The 17,644-nt window shown below is 39.0% G+C and overlaps 1 protein-coding gene across 1 annotated transcript in view; it reads left to right on the plus strand.

Annotated features, from left to right (window-relative positions):
* Positions 1 to 17,644, plus strand: part of ALG13 (ALG13, UDP-N-acetylglucosaminyltransferase subunit) — a 128,307-nt gene that overhangs the window by 48,593 nt on the left and 62,070 nt on the right. Inside the window, 10 exon segments of the mRNA XM_006878422.1 lie at positions 1,974 to 2,055; positions 2,236 to 2,404; positions 5,302 to 5,377; positions 8,617 to 8,725; positions 10,184 to 10,248; positions 11,101 to 11,201; positions 12,568 to 12,695; positions 13,640 to 13,886; positions 14,444 to 14,557; positions 14,747 to 14,903. Coding sequence (XP_006878484.1) covers positions 1,974 to 2,055; positions 2,236 to 2,404; positions 5,302 to 5,377; positions 8,617 to 8,725; positions 10,184 to 10,248; positions 11,101 to 11,201; positions 12,568 to 12,695; positions 13,640 to 13,886; positions 14,444 to 14,557; positions 14,747 to 14,903 — 1,248 coding nt within the window.

A 17,644-nucleotide genomic window follows, 5' to 3' on the forward strand; every position in this document is an offset into this window, starting at 1 on the left:
CTTTCTCCCGCGGAGCGGCTGGTAGTTTCGAACCGCTGACCTTAAGGTTCGCAGCCCGATTCGTAACCACTACGCTACCAGAGCTCCTTGCTTTAGGGACTATTTTTTAACCAGTGAAATTTTCCAAAACTCACCAACATGCAGATGGATAAAGCATGAAACTTTAGACTGTGAAAAGGACACGTGTTTCCAGCAAACAAGAAATCAAGAGCATCACATTGTTTGACCTCAATTGGAAATGTGTGCATTGAAAAGCTCAAAACATTTTGCCATTCTGTGCATGAGTAACCAGAAAAGTGCTGAGAATATTGATTTGGGGCTTAAAAATTTTAGTGAGTAGGTAAATTATCTAATAAGGAATTCTAAAATAATGAAGATTAACAACTGTATCCTTTACATAAGACAAAGTTTTTGAACTGAAATTCAAAAATATTCTGAATTTCTTCTCTTAAGTACCATAAAGTTGGTTCTGGCTCACAGAAATCCCTCTAAATAGTTTCCAAGGAGCAGCTGGTGAGTTTGAACCGTTGACCCTGTGGTTTTATGCTTATTCTACAGTTCCTCACCAGAAGTCCAAGTAATAAACAGATCATCTGAAACCGGGGAAAGTTTTCACTGAAGTAGTTTTGTTACTGACCAAATTGATAAACTGAATTGAAGGACTCAGCTAAGAAGCTAACCTCTCATTTTGTAGTCATGCTGTTGTCTTAATTCACTGAGGAAATCTCTTTAGCTATAGTGTTCTTGCATAGTGTATTGAAGGAGCTCTAGTACCGTAGTGAGTACGAGTCTGGCTGCTAACCTCAAGGCCAGCAGTTCAAAACTACCAGCCATTCCGCAAGAGAAAGATACAGCTTTCTGCTCCTGTAAAGATTGGTCAAGTGGCAGCATCGATGGACTCAAGCGTGGCAACAATAGTGAGGTTGTCCCAGGATCAGGCAGTGTTTCGTTCTGCTGTGCATAGGGTCGCCATGAGTTGGTACCAACTCGGCACCTAACAACAACAACAAAATATTTACAGCCTTGGAAAGCCTACTCAGGGTCACTACCAACTCCATGGCACACCACCACCACCACCATAGTGTACTGAGCTCTGGTAACATAGTGGTTACAAGTTGAACTTCTAACCTCAAGGTCAGCAGTTTGAAACTACCAGCCAGATGAAACTTTCTGCTCCCTTAAAGATTTACAGCCTTGGAAACCCTATGCAGGTTCCCTATGAGTCAGAACAGACTCCATGCCACACCACCACCACCACCATAAGTGTATTGAGCTTTGGTAGCATAGTGGGTACAAGTTGGGCTGCTAACCTTGAGTCCAGCAGTTCGAAACTACCAGCCATTTCACGGGAGAAAAATGAGGCTTTCTGCTCCCATAAAGATTTATAGCCTCAGAAACCCTATATAGGGTCACTATAAGTCAGAACTGACTCCATGGCATACAAACGCCACTACTACCACCATAGTGTACTGATATATTTTCTTATTCAGGAAATTTAATCACCTTTTGAATAAACTGTAGTCTCTCCCACTTCACTCCCTGTCCCTTGCCTTCATGGTCTGAGTCTGTTTGGAAATTTGACCTAATATGTCCAGTCATTTCTCAATATGGTCTTTTGTCTTTTGTTAGACATTGTTATATTCAGTGTGTTTGTAAAAGTTCCCATTTTTTGCAAATCAGTAAATCATGAATTGTTTCGTATATATTAAGGATCAATCACAGTGTAGCCTTAGTTGTGATCTAATCGAAGCATTTAAAAATTTCTGTTAAAAAAACAAAACAACCCTTTATGAGATACAACTTGCATTTACCTATATGCAGATTTGTAGATTTTTAAGAATCACTTCCTTACAAATAGTAAACTCATTTAGTTTATCAATTATTATTTGACAAGATAAGTTCCAGTGTTTCCACAGGTATGTTAACATTCACTTGATTTTTTTCTATTTTGTTTTGTTTTGTTTTCTCTTTAGATTCAACTCTGCTATTCAAGCAATGGTCATTATGATTCTGTGTACTCAAAACAATTTCAGTCAAGTGCAGCTGTTTGTCAGGGTATGTGAAGGATTTACAGATAGATGTTTCTGTGTGATTTCAGAGTCTTTAAATCTAGGTAACCACCATAAATATAGAAAATGGTTCTTTTAAACCTTCTTGCTTACTGAAATTACGTACCTGGGGTATGGCTATTTTCAAATTATTATAAATGAAAATATTGGCCTTTTTTTCTTTCAGCTATAGTGTATGAAATGCTCTATAAAGATGTGTTTGTTGTGGATGAAGAAGAGTTGAAAACTGCTATTGAATTGTTTCGAAGTGGATCCAAGAAGCACAGAAATAATGCACTGACTGGAAGTGAGGATGCGGATACCCATGTTGACTATAAGAGTTCACCTCAGGATAGGTAATAAAGTGGAAGGGGATGTCAACTATGTAATAATCATGTTCCATGTAGCTGTGTATCATTTGAAAGAGGAAGGGGCCTGGCAAACTTATGACTTAGATTATACACACCAACACACAGTATTTGTGTACGTGTGTGTTGTGTACCATTGAATCGGTTCTGATTCATAATGACCCTACCTTGTATAAGGTTTCTTAGAGCAGCCAGTAGGTTTGAACTGCTAATCTTGTGGTTACCACTTGAGTGCTCAACACTCCAGTGCTTCGGTGTTCACATATATGTATGGAGGTGGTGGTGGTGTGCTGTGGAGTTGGTTCCCACTCAGCCAGCCACCCTGTGTGAGGTTTCTGAGGCTGCAAATCTTTACGGGAGCAGACAGCCTCATCTTTTCCCCATGGAGCGACTGGTAGATTTGAACTGCTGACCTTACAGTTAGCAGCCCAGCTCGTAATCCACTATGCTACCAGGACTCCTCACATGTATGTATGTATGTATGTTGTTGTTGGTAAATGCTGTCGAGTAGGTTCTGACCATTGGCAACCCTGTATAGGGTTTCCAAGGAGCAGCTGGTGAGCTTGAACTGCCGGTTCAAACCAACTTTGCAGTCCAGCACATTAACCCAGTGTCACACCAGGACTCCTACATATATGTATGGGGATATGTGTATGTGTATACAGATATATGTTGTTGCTAAGTGCTGTCAAGTCTATTCCGATCCATAGGGATGCTGTGTAGGGTTTCTGAAGAGCGGCTGGTGAGCTTGAACTACCAACCTTGCAGTTCAAACTAACTTTGAAGCCCATCACATTAGCCCACACCAGGCCTCCATTAAAATAACGGGAGAAAAATGATGCTTTCTATTCCTGTAAAGATTTATAGCCTCGGAAACCCTAAACCGGGTCACTAAGAGTTGGAACCGTTTCCACAGCAGCACACATCCACTACCACTAGGGTTCCTAACACACACACACACACACACACACACACACACACACACACACCTCTGGTAGAGTAGTGGTTATGAATCGGGCTGTGAACTACAAGGTCCACAGTTCGAAACTACCAGCTGCTCCGCGGGAGAAAGATGAGGCTTTCTGCTCCCGTAAAGATTTACAGCCTTGGAAACCCTGTTCAGGGTTGCTATGGGTCAGAACCGACTCGACGGCACTTAACAACAACAACATACACACACACACACACACGGAGAAAGAGAAGTTTTACCAAAAAGATATGTTTGTGAGAGGCTTAGGTTTAGAAAGTTCTATTCAAATCAGAATTTTTATTTTTTTTAATGCTAGGAGAGACTTTAGAACCATCTGATTTTAGTGATTCTCAAATTGGAATTGTATGTGAATTACTAAAGATGCTTGTTAGAAAGACAGGTTCTTGGGCTCACTGTCATAAAATTTGGGGTCAGACTAGGGCCACAGATCTACCTTTTTAAAAAGTTCACCTAAGTAGTTTCAGGTAAGTAAGCCTTGGACTATACTCTGAGAGAAATCTAATCCTAAAATAACACCACCCTTTTGTAGATGGCAACTGAGGCTCAGAGTGGTTAGTTGGCACACGATTCCACTGGTAGGAGAAAAGTTTTCAGAGCTTTTAATTGTCTCTCTTTGTTATATACAAGGAGTATATAGATAGTGAACCTCCACAGAAGCAGCTATTAGCATATTTAGTCAAAACTTGTTTTTAGATAGAAAGTGGGTGCTGTCTTATATTTCTTCCTGATAACATTTTTTTTTTTACTGGAAATTCAGATAGGCTTTGCCACTCAAATGTAGCCTTGTTTTTGTTGTTTGCAGTTCCAAGTTTTTGGACAGTTAATGCTTACAACTTTTTTTTTATGTGTGTGTGTTTTGTTTTTTAACTTATTGGGAGATGCAAGGGTTGGTAACCATATGTCAGGGTAAAAATGATTTCAGTTTTCACTGATTACTTAAGGACTTCAGACTAATGGGAATTATAATAGTAGATAGTCAAGGTGTATTAGTTATCTAGTGCTACATAAAACTATTACCACAACTCATTGACTTGAAACAAACATAACTTACTATCACACAATTTCTTAGGAACATGGACTTAACTGGGTCTCACAGGGCTACAGTGAAGGTTGTTAGCCAGGACTGGGTTGTCATCTGGAGAATTTGACATGGGGGGAAGATCTACTTCCCCATTCACGTTGTTCTTGGCAGCATTCAATTCCTTGCAGCTGCAGGACTGAGAATATCAGTTTTTTGTTGACTATTGGTTAGAGGCCTCCCTCAACTCCTAGAAGCAATTTGATGGTCCTTACCATATGGAGTTTTGGAACATGACTGTTTGCTTACAGTCGGCAGGGAAGGAGACCAGCAAGATGGGCACTAAATTCTTATGTAATCCCACACATCCTGTTGCTTTTGCCATACTTTGTTGGTTAGAAGCAGTCTCAGAAATTGGATCATGAGGGTGTGAACAGTAGCAAATGTGTAAGGATCATCCTAAAAGTCTGATTCCATAGAAGGTGTGAAACATGGGCAGTGATGTGGTAACTATACTGTAGCATATAGTTATAAAACTGAAAAACTCACTGCCTCTAAGTTAATTACCCAGTAGGACATACAAAGAACTACTCCTTAGTGTTTCCAAGATTGTAAATATGGGATCAAGACAGCTTTGTATATCTACTAAGGCATTTGAACTACTAAGGTTTTGAACTTCCATCCTTGTGGGTAGCAACACAACGCTTAATCCACTGCACTGCCATTTTAAAAGACAGCAAAAATCGTAATACTGGAATGAAAAATAATTTGCCTCACTTTTAGACCTGAGTAGTTTTACCACTAGATGGTAGTATAATCGATAAACTTCTTTACTGCGTTTTTATAAAGCTTTTTGCTCTAAATCTTTTCAATTAGGGCTGAAGAGGAGGGTGCCTGCTGCAATGCTGAAAACACACCAGAGGGCTACACTCAAGGAACAGAAGAAGCAAAGGTTTGTGGGGTGTTTTTTTTTAAGAAAAATATTTTTTGTATTTTTGCATTATAGTTTCATAACTTAAACTAGCTAATGTTATATGGTCCATTCTAATCATATAGGGGAGAAGAGAGTTGTTTATGTTTTCCTTTGTAGAAGGCTTACCTGTCTGAAATTGTAAAATATATGGTTAATTTTCTCCGGTTTCTTCTTTAAATAGAGTTGTACATCTTTCAAAGTAAACTTTTAATCATTTGAGAAATTTCAGAAGTTCTCGTTTTGAGTTAAAGTAGCATTACGGAGCACTGGTAGCGTAGTGGATTGTGAGCTGGACTGCTAACTGCAAGGTCAGCAGTTTGAATCTACTAGCCACTCCACAGGGGAAAGATAAGGCTTTCTGTTCCCATAAAGCTTTATAGCCCTGGAAACTCTATATAAGGTCACAATGAGTCAGAATCGACTTAACTCAACACAACCACCACTACCACCACCCTACATAGTTCAGCAAACTGAAGCAGTACTAGAGGAACTCACGCATGTATGCTAAGAAATTTGGAAGACAGCTATCTGGCCAGCTGATTGGAAGAGATCCATATTTGTCCCCATTCCAAAAGAAAGTGACCCAGTGGAATGCAGAAATCATCAGACAATATCATTAATGTTGTTTGAAAGTAAATTTTGCTGAAGACAATTAAAAAACGGCTGCAATAGTACATTGTCAGGAAACTGCCAGAGGTACAAGCCGGATTCAGTCAAGGAAGTGTGGAACAAGGGATATCATTGCTGATGTCAGATGGATCTTGGTTATAGCAAAGAATATCAGAAAGATTTTTACCTGTTCTTCATTGACAGTGCAAAGGCTTTCAACTGTGGATTATGACCAGCTCTGGATAACATTGTGAATAATGGGTATTCCAGAACAGTTAATTGTGTTCATAAGAAACTTGTACATATGCGAAGAGACAGTCATTCAAATAAAACAAGGGGACTCTGAATGGTTTAAAATCAGGAAGTGTGTACACCAGGGTTGTATTCTTTTGCCATACTTTTTCAATCAGTATGTTGGTCAAATAATCCGAGAAGTTGGATTATATGAAGCAGAACTTGGCATCAGGATTGGAAGAAGACGCATTACCAACCTGTGATATGCAGATAATACAACCTCACTCACTGAAAGCAGAGGACTTAAAATACTGATGAAGATCAAATCCTTCAGTATGGATTGCATCTCAATGTAAAGAAAGAAATCACAACTGGGCCAATAAATAACATGATAAATGGAGAAAAGATTGAAATTGTCTAAGACTTGGAGCTCTGGTACCATAGTGGTTACCAATCGGGCTGTGAACTGCAAGGTCAGCAGTTCAAAACTACCAGCTGTTCTGTGGGAGAAAGATAAGGGAGAAAGATTTACAGCCTCAGAAACACTGTACAGTTTCGCTGTGAGTCGCAACCGACTCCATGGCACATAACCACCACCACCAAAACTTTTCATTTTGCTTGGATCACTCTCAACACTCACAGAAACAGCAGTCAAGAAATCAAACAATGTATTTCATTAGGCAAATCTGTTGCACAAGACCTCTTTAAAGTATTCAAGAGCAAAGCTGTCAGTTTAAGGGCTGAGGTGCATTGAAGAATTGATGCATTTGAGTTACGGTGTTGGAGAATAATATTAAAAATTCCATGGACTTCAAGAACAACAAATCTGTGTTGAAAGAAGAGCAGCCAGAATGCTCCTTAGAAGTCAGGATAATGAGACTTCATATTACCAAGGGGGGGGGGGGGGCAGTCCTCGGAGAAGGACATTGTACTTGGTAAAGTTGGAGGGTCAGCAAGGAGAGGAAGACCCCTAAGGAGATGGATTAGCATGGTGGCAGCAGCAAAGGTCTCCTGTGTAGCAGTGGTTGTGAGACAGGCATAGGACCTGTCCATGTTTGTTCCATTGTACACAGGGTCTCTATGAGTAGGAACTGACTCAACGGCACCTAACAACAACAATATAGATATTTAATTTGTAATCAGTCTTCTGAAGCTGATTTTTAATTTAAGACTGATTATTTCCAGAAAATAACATAATTCTTAACACCTATTCTATTTTGAGAAACGCATTATAAGTCTGGTCTGTAAAATATTCAAAGAAACCAGATTAATTTTACTATCTAAAGGAGTTCTGATGTGGCATTGTCGGATAAACACTGGACTGAAAGGTCGGTTTGAACTGCTATATCGGCATTTCATTTCACCAGCTGCTCTTTGGAAACCCTATAAAGGGTCATATGAGTTCGAACCAACTTGATGGCACTTAACAACAACTAAAGCAAGTAGGCCAATATACAGACTTTCAGTTTGAGGAGGGAATCCTTGTGGCACAATGGTTAGGCACTGTAGCTGATAGCTGACTGTTTAGGAATTCAAACCCATCAATGGCTCCACAGGAGAAAAAAACTGGCAGTCTGCTCCCGAAAAGATCACAACCTAGGAAACCCTCCCTATGAGGTAGTTCTGCTGTGTCATATACGGTCACTATGAGACACAGTTGATTTGATGGTACACAACAACAATTTGAGGTTAGCTAATTAGGATAAAAAGAGTCCTGGTGTGGAGCTAAAGGCAGTTCAAACCCACCAGTCACTTCTCGGAAACCCTATACAGGGTCATTATGAGTTGGAATCAACTTGATGACATTTAACAACTACTGTTAGAGTAAATACTTTTACAACAATCTCTATGTCATGTCTCAAGTGTAGGTAATATTGAAACAGTATGGAATATGAAAATTGAGCAAACCAGAAGAAAAATCATAATTCCCTTTGGAAGTCACAACAGAATTTGACCAAATGAAGTAAACATTTTAGATTTTTCCAGGTGATTTTAGTGAACAGGAGGATTTGTGCCTTGTGGTGCATGTTAAGATGAACTTATTGAATAGCCCTGACTGAATTTAAATCTGGTGTGTGTTGTGTTGATTTATATGAGATGTGTTCATGAATTGTTGGCTAATCTATACGGTAATTCTCTTCTGCCTTTGAAAGACATTTACATTGTTTGCATTTTACTTATTTAGTCTCCTTATTTTTAAGATACAGCATATAGTTTATGGTACCATTCATTTCTTTAAACAGAAAAGAAAATGGAGGCATACGGACATAGATTTTTTTTTTTTTTTTTTAAAGGATGGCAAAACCTTAATTCTTTATTCTACAGAAGGAAGACTTAAACAGGGTGGTGAGGTAATGACATGTTTTTTGTGTCAGTCTACAGAAAATCCATCAAAGATGCTCTTCCCATATAAGGTGCTCAAATCCCTGGACCCAGAAATCTATCGTAATGTAGAATTTGATGTTTGGTTGGACAGCAGAAAAGGTATTGAAATATCAAAAGGATACTTTAGAATCCTGACAGATCAAGGAAAATAACTAAATTTTTCTTAAAAGACATGTTTTTATTGTACTGTGGTAAAGAACAGCTTTGTACCTTTCATCTTAGAAATCACATGATTTAAATCCTAAGGAGGAAACAAGGGTTTATAAATGGGGAGGGAGGGATCTTTTAGAATCTGGTCATTTATCTGGGACTTCAGTTTTGCAGAAATTGTTTATAGAAAGCCTTTAAATAACTTTTAGGAGTACAAAAATTTTATGACTTCTCTTAATTTCTAAAGTGCTAAGGTCATCCTTGGAGACCCGCTGTGGCAATAACAACAAGATCACCATTATTGATTAAATGAATAGGTCAGGTGATGACTTGTGTGCCAAATCTGTCCCATTACCTAGTGCAGAATGATCTTTATAGCATTTTTAAGTAGCTGGCAAAATATTAGCAGAATAGTATATCGTGACACATCAAAGTTACATGAAACTGAATGTCCATAAGGAAAACTTTATTGGAACTTAGCCATACTCACTTACATACTGTAGGTCCCCATGCCTCTAAAATATTTACTATCTGACCCTTTACAGAAAGTTTGCCAACCTTTAAAATAAATAATTGCATATTTCTCTTTATAAGATAACTACATTGATCAAAGTAGGCCTTATAGTGCTGCCTTTAAGATAGCCTTAATATTACATATTCAACCCCTTGAACTTAGGTTAATCAAGGTATAGTTAGCAGTCTTGAATATGATTAAGACCTTGTAAGCAGCACTGACTTATTAAAAATAATAGTTTGCTTTGGGGAAACTGGATAGTGTTACTTTCAAATTGTATGTTACTGATATTTGACCAAAGTAGCCCTGGTAGCACAGTGGTTAAGTGCTCAATCGATAACTGAAAGGTTGGCAATTCAAACCCATCAGCCACTCCGAAGGAGAAAGATTTGGCTGCCAGCTTTGGAAACTTAGTGGTGCAGTTCTACTCTGTCCTATAGGGTGTCTATGAGAATCGACTGAATGACAGTGGATTTGGTTTGGATGTTTGACCACTTCTAAGATTACAGCTTCATAATAAATACCCACCTATTTATGTGTTGAAGCATAAAACTATTGTAGTAGATATCCTTAAGTTGACCACAGAAATAACCCATTGAAAATGACTTCCCTGCCACACTATGTCCCCACCCCCTGATTTTAGTGTATAGTGGTTATTATTGCTAAGTGCTGCTGAGTCAGTTCTGACTCAGAGCAACCCTGTGTAGAGTTTCCAAGAACTAGCTTGTGGGTTTGAATTGCCAATGCTTATTCCACAGCTCCATGCCAGGACTCCAGTGTATAGTGTTAGAATTGTGATAGTCCCTATGGGAAAGTAAATTAGGAAGTTAAGTGATGTAAAGCAAAAAATTAACTAGTCCCATTGAGTTTGATTCTTAATTTCTTTTTAATAGAACTTCAAAAATCTGATTACATGGAATATGCTGGAAGACAGTACTATTTGGGAGACAAGTGTCAGGTTAGTTTCTTCTTAAAAGAATCAGTAATTTGTTTAAGATTGTATTAGATGTTAGTTAATATAATAAGCAATGCTTATAAAAAGTTGGAATAGTATCTTTTTGGAAATGTTTGTGGTAAATTTAATTTCAAAGTTTCATAGTTAGCTTTAAGGCAAGCAGTTTCCCATTGAATCTAGCTGGCAGTGTTGTTATCAACTCCTTTAAAAAGTAGACATAAAACTACATTTGGGAAAAGTGGTATTTTTGTTGTACAGAAGCCAGATATGCCAATAGATTTGAGCCTAAATGTATTTATTCCTTTTCTTTTTTTTTTTTTTTTTTATGTTTTTGTGAATTGAGTGATAGCTTGCATGGGAGACTATCAGCTTTACACTCATCCTATTGTATTTAATTTCATAGAAATGATTACAGTCCCCTCCATGCATCATCATTCAACAGTATTTGCTTCTATTTTCTCTATTTTGTATTTTCAATTTTTGGATGTACACCAAAACACTCAGAAATATGCAGTCATTCAAATACCCAAAGGACAAACCCTGCAAACCTGCCCCCTGGCCACAAGCACACAGCCCTCAGCCCTTCTCCCTCTATGAGTCTAGAGCCCCCAGCCACTCCATTTTTCCACGTCATCATCTTGGCCTCCATCTCTGGCGTCATTGCTTCTCTGAAGAGCTCCCATTCTTCTCCCTTTATGGTCCCAGGGTTCTCAACCACTTCCCTCTTTTTGCTACAAAACAGTTACCTTTAGATGGAATAATTTCAGTCAGTCATGATAACAGTTAGTCTTAACAAGACTGTTACAAGAGTCTTAACAATGTATTAATTTTTAATTGTCTTTGCCCTGTTATCAGGTTCGCTTGGAATCTGGTGGAAGATATTACAATGCTCACATTCAGGAAGTTGGAAATGAGAATAATTCATTAACAGTTTTCATTGAAGAATTGGCAGAAAAGTAAGAATGTAATACTTTGTTGAGTTACTGAAATCTTTGACTCCTAGTACCTTCCCATAATATGAATTTGAGAATTACCTGGATAATGTAGTAAGAGGAGTAGAGGTATTTCTGGTACATGCCTAAGTTGCTCAAGTGTCAGATCTTAATATAGCTGTCGTTTTTGTATCAACATATTAAATCCTAGTTACTAGCTAACTTACTAGAAATATTGTCATGTACAATAGAATTCTGGTACAAAAAATGTTTGGACTAGTTGGAAAGTTGATTTACTGAGCCTTTCCCATTACCAGTATTAACTATTCCCATAGTTCACAAACTTTATCATGCTCCAGAATTACCTGGAAGACTTGTTAAAACACAGATTGATGAGCCCCATTCCAAGTTTGATTTAGTTCTTCTGGGATGGAGTCTAAGAATTTTCATTTCTAGTGTCTGTGTGATGCTGCTGCTGGTCCACTTTACAAACCACTAAACTATACTGTTATAACAGACAGCCCCAAAATGTCAGCAGCTTAACAGTAAAGTTCATTTGTCACTCATCACTCGTACATCCATAGTAGATCTGCAAAGGAAGTGTAAGGCGAGTAGAGACTTCTATCTTCACACATGCTTCTGTTACCGTGTTAAGTTGTTAAGTGTTGTCAAGTCATTTCAGCTCATAGTGACCCTGTATAGGATTTCCGAGGAGCAGCTGGTGGGTTTGAACCACTTACCTTGTGGTTGGCAGTCCAGTGTTTATCCTACAGTGCCATACCAGAATTCTGTGGTCATAGGCAGGGAAAAAATGAAAACCATGTATTGGTTAAGAAACATTTATTGGTTCTTAATGTACATGTTCACATTTTATTGACCAAAGTGGGTTAAATAGCAAAGCCTGATGCCAGTGAGCTTCAGAAATAAAATCCTCTTCCAACAAGGAATGACAGCAAATACCTGTGAACTAATATAGTCTTGTGTGGCTCTATTAGTTGTGGTGTGGTGTTGTGGGTTAATGTGTTGGACTACAATGTTGTTTTAAACCATAAGGTTGGCCGTTCAAGCTTACCAGCGGCTCCTCAGAAACCCTGTACAGGGTGGCTGTGGGTTGGAACCAACGCAGTGGCACACAACAACAACAATATAGCCTATCAAAGTGTTTCCTCTGGAACGTGATACCATCTACAAGCAGCTGTGAAAGTAAACTCTCTAAAAACAATAATAATAATAATTTTAAAACCCTGGGTTTTCTAAGATAAAAAGAAAACCTAAACAAGGAAGCTAGTATAGTCACTGTAAAATAAAGCAAGAGGGTTGAGGGCATGTGTAGCACATGAGAATTATGTCTCTTGCAGTGGTTTCACATTGATACCTTTTTAACTTTAAGGCATGTTGTTCCACTGGCTAACTTAAAACCAGTTACTCAAGTGACACCTGTTCCAGCCTGGAATGTCATGCCCAGTCGGAAAGGAAGAAACTACCCCAAAATGCCTGGGGGCTATGTCCCAGAAATAGGTTTGTATGCTGAGGATTTGTACTACTTTTTCTCTTCTTGTAGTAACTTTTACTTATATACATTGTACTTTTTTTTTTTAAAGCATGATTTAAGTTTTGTTCCTACTGTTGGGTTTCTCAACTTCAGCATTGCTACTATTTTGGGCTGGATAATTCTTTGTTGAAGGAGCTTGTGGGAACCAGTCTTGTGCATTGTAAGAACTAATATGAACTGAAATTATTTTAAAATGAATTTATTTGGCAATTTTGTATTCTCCGCTCACTAGATTTCAGTAGCATCCTTCCCCCAGTGTGACAACCAAAGCTGTCTCGTGGTGGTGGTGATGATGGTGTGCCTTTGAGTCGATTCTGACTCCTAGAAACCCTGTATAGGGTTTCCAAAGCTGTAAATCTTTACAAGAGTAGAAAGCCTCATCCCGAGCCACTAATGGATTCAAACTGTTGACCTTGTGATTACCAGGGCTCCTCCCCCAGGGGGTTAGAATGGGAAATTGTCCCTGTTTGAAAATCACATTTCTAGGTAACTTTGTGCAAAATTAAGCTGGGATGGAGTTCAGACTATAAAACTTGAGTGATACAAATTTCTCAAAAGAACTAGAAAAATACCTCACAGAAGGAGCCAGAAACATTAATAGGCCTAATGTCTTAGAGAGTAGTAAAATAGGTGGATGGATGACTCTGGAGATGTTTTGATGACTAATTCTGCCTATATACTAAAAATAGTGCTGCAATGTCTATTGATAAAGACATTACCTGCTGGTTTTGCCCTTCCTTATGGAAGATCAAGGGCATCCTTTAAAAAATTCAGGAAGACTCATCCTGTATTTGATTTAGTCATAAGAAAAACAATTGAGAGATAACAGGCAATTGTGAGCTTTCAGGGTACTGCACCTTTTGCTTTTGTTATGAAACTTACTTACTACTTCCTTTGGGTTGCCTGAAAGGTATGTCAGAGATGGACATGAAGCAACGAAAGAAGATTTTCAAGAAAGTTAGAGGCAAAGACGTTTATATGAATATGGCTTATAGCAAGGGCGACCCTCTCCTCCCACCCAGGATGCAGCACAATATGCATTTTGGGCATGACTCTTCGGTACACTACCCACAAACAGCTGACAATTTTATGTCTAATGAACATTTTCATCATCAACACTCATCTCAGAGACAAGGTCGAGGATATGGGATGCCCAGGTAAGACTTAAGTGGCTTTCAAGATAATCCTCATTGCTTTTAGAAACAATTCCTGGACAGAATTACAGTAAAAATGAGAACTATTTTACTAGTTTATATTTTTGTCATCTCTGCCTAAAAGGAGCCGCGAGGATGGAACTGATGAATACTGAAATCTCCTTAAATGAATTTATTGGCAGTTTTGTCTTCTTGTTAAGTGCCATTAAGCAGTTCCAACTCATAGCAACCCTACATAGGATTTCTGCAGAGCAGCTAATGGGTTTGAACTGCCAACTTTGTGGTTTGCCTGGCCAGTGCTGATCCAACAGAAATATAAAGCAGTTAAAGATATTCTAGAATATAGAATGCTATCCAGTCTGAATGTCCATGTGGTATGTGACATTGTATCCATTAATAATGGATATGTCTAATGCCAGTATTGGGGATGACAAGTTATTTCTATTGGTCAAGTATTTGGAAGGTTTTAGAAATACCCATCAATTGTATTTAACTACAAAGACTGAGTATACTCAGGCAGTAGTGAGGAAAAAGTTGTTTTCTTTTTCCTTTGTTCTTAGGGATTCATCTCGCTTTATAAATAGGCACAACATGATGGGCCCTAAAGTTGGTTTCTACCCTGGCCCAGGTAAAAGGTGCTGCCAGAACTATGATAACTTCTCTTATAGATCTCGGTAAGTCAATTTTAAGTGTTGAAGGTCAGAACATTGGGTAAGTGACTGTATCACTGAGCAGCCAAATACATGACTGATTTGAGAGACAGGTCGTTGTTGGGAGGTCTGAAGTATTATTTAGTCATTAAAGATAAGTTATTTGCATCTTTTTAAATCATTTTTTCCTCTTCGTTCTTCAAATCACCTAAGTTCATTTAGACGAAGCCATCGCCAGATGCATAATATGAATAAGGAATGCCAGTATGGCTTTGCCCCAGAGACTGGACAAATGCCCAGGGGCTTGGAAGAAACCGTTACTTTCTATGCTGTTGAGGAAGGAGATGAGACTGCTTATCCAACTTTATCGGTAAGTGGATCAAAGCTTTAGTCAAAAGGATTCTTTTTATATTTTTTTAAGTAAAGGCAATGTGGATAAAGTTTAGATTTTTTTTTTTTTTTTTTTTTTTGTAAACAACCAGCAATTCCCTGGGAAACATGGGTTATTTTTGAGCCTTAAAGGCAATAAGTTTTATTTTATTTTTTCTTAGAGAAGGGGGTGGAGGAGGTAGACAAACCAAACCCATTGTCCAACTCATGTGTTACAGAGTACAACGGATTCATAGGGTTTTCTCATGTGGCACTATAGGATAGGCACTGAGGAATGCTAACCACAAGGTCGGCAGTTCAGACCCACCAGCCGCTCCTCAGAAGTCTTATACATGGTCACTGTGAGGCAGAACCGACTCGATTACACTTAACAACAATAACAAGGGTCTTAACAGAAGCAGCTCACCAGCCTTTCCTCCATAGTACCACTAGGTGGTTTTGAAACCACCAACCTTTAGGTTATTGTTGTTGTTGTTAAGTGCGTCAAGTCAATTCCAACCCATAGTGACTCTGTATAGGGTTTCCGAGGAGCAGCTGGTGAGCTTGAACCACCAACCTTGCAGTTCAAATGGCTTTGCAATCTGATGCATTAACCCACAGTGCCACATTTGTGCCACCCAGACTATTCTATAGTATGGATTAATGTTTTCTGTTTGCTTGATTGTTGATGATTATCATATTTAGATTTGAAAATGCATAAAATTTCAAAAGGACTTTAAAACAGCAGTTCATATTCTTAGTCACTAGCTTCATCATGCTGCTTTCAAAATATAACTCTAGCTTTTTTGTCTGGCATCAAAAGATTGATGGAATACACAGAGTCACTGTACCAAAAGGAAATGGTTGATGTTCAACTGTTTCAAGAGGTAGAATATGATCAAGAGCCAATGATACTGAAGGAAGAAGTCGAAGGTGCATTGAAGGAATTGGCAAAGAACAAGGCACCAGGAATTGATGAAATAAAAACTGAAATCTTTCCAGAAAGTGTGGCAACACAAGAGGCACTCACTCGTCTCTGCCAAGAAATTTGGGAGACAACTATCTGGCCGACTGATTGGAGGAGATCCGTATTTGTGCCCATTCCAAAGAGAGGTGACCCAGTGGAATGCAGAAATCATTGGACAATATCTTTGATATCCCATGAAAGTAAAGTTTTTCTAAAAGTCATTCAGAAACAGCTACAAGCATACATTGACAGAGAACTTCCAGAGGTTCAAGCTGGATTCAGAAGAGGCCGTGGAGTGAGGGATATCATTGCTGATGTCCGATGGATCTTGGCTGAAAGCAGAGAATATCAGAAAGATGTTTACCTGTGCTTTATTGACTATGCAAAAACTTTTGATTGTGTGGATCATGACAAGCTATGGACATCATTGCGAAGTTTAAGTATTCCGGAACACTTAATTGTGCTCATAAGAATCTGTACCTGGATTAAAGAGGCAGTTGGTCGAACAGAACATGGGGACACTGTATGTTTTAAAATTAAGAAAGGTGTGCGACAGGGTTGTATTCTTTCACCATACTTATTCAACCTGTATGCAGAGGCTTGGGAAGGCTCAGAGGCGAATTCTGCGCTGGGAAGCCCAGTAGGGAGGTGGCAGCTGCATGGCTGATGGGCATGTGGCAACTGTGGCTTCACGTGCTCCCAGCAACCGCTTGAAACCGTTGGCAGGCGCTGGCTAAGAGAACAAGACTAAAAACCTATTTTGGATAGAGACGACTGAATCATTTAGCTAAAAATGGTGCTTCTTACATGCATTGCATGTGGTGAATCGGTGAAGAAGGTACAAGTGGAAAAGCAGGACAGCGAATGCCTTTCTTGCATCGACTGTGGTAAAGATTTCTGAGTTCCAGCAACATCCCCTGAGCCTGCTTGGCCCGGTATTCCGTGTTGTTATTGACGGGGCTCCTCACTGCACGTCTACCCGATCTGCCAACTGAAACACATATAGAAGAATATTTGGAGGATTGGAGGGCTTACAGCTGGGGAATTTGTAGGAGAATCAACAAATCCATTGTTTTCTAATTTAAGACACTCAGCTATTCCCAGAGCCGCCATCTTGGGAGAAAACATCTTGATTGTATCAGGATTGATACAGAAATTAAAATGACAGTTTCAACATAAAACCAAATGGCCACCACTCATCTGTCTGTCATGCTGTGGTGGCTTGAGTTGCTGTGATTCTGAGGGCTGGCTATACCACCGGTATTTTAAATAACCAGCAGAGTCACCCATGGTGGACAGGATTCAGGTGAGCTTTCAGAGGAAGACAGACTAGGAAGAAAGAGTGATGAACTACTTCCGAATCGTTAGTCACTGAAAACCATATGAATAGCAGAGAAACCACTGTCAGATACAGAGCCTGAAAATGAGCCCCTCAGGTTGGAACGGACTCAAAATGTGACTGGGGAAGAGATGCCTCCTCAAAGTAGAGTTGACCGTGATGACATGAATGGAGTTAAGCTCATGGGAGAAAAGCCCACAGAACCTTCATTTGCTAATGGGGCACAACTCAAAATGAAGAGAAACATCCATTGAAATTCGGAACATGGAATATACAAAGTATGAATCTGGGAAAATTGGAAGTTGTCAACATGAAATGGAACGCAGAAACATCAATGTCTTAAGCATTAGTGAGCTGAAATGGACTGGTATTGGCCATTTTGAATCTGACAACCACATGGTTTACTATGCAGGAAATGACAAATTGAAAAGGAATG

Source organism: Chrysochloris asiatica, unplaced genomic scaffold (assembly GCF_000296735.1).
Source record: "Chrysochloris asiatica unplaced genomic scaffold, ChrAsi1.0 scaffold00231, whole genome shotgun sequence".
Lineage (NCBI taxonomy): Eukaryota > Metazoa > Chordata > Mammalia > Afrosoricida > Chrysochloridae > Chrysochloris > Chrysochloris asiatica.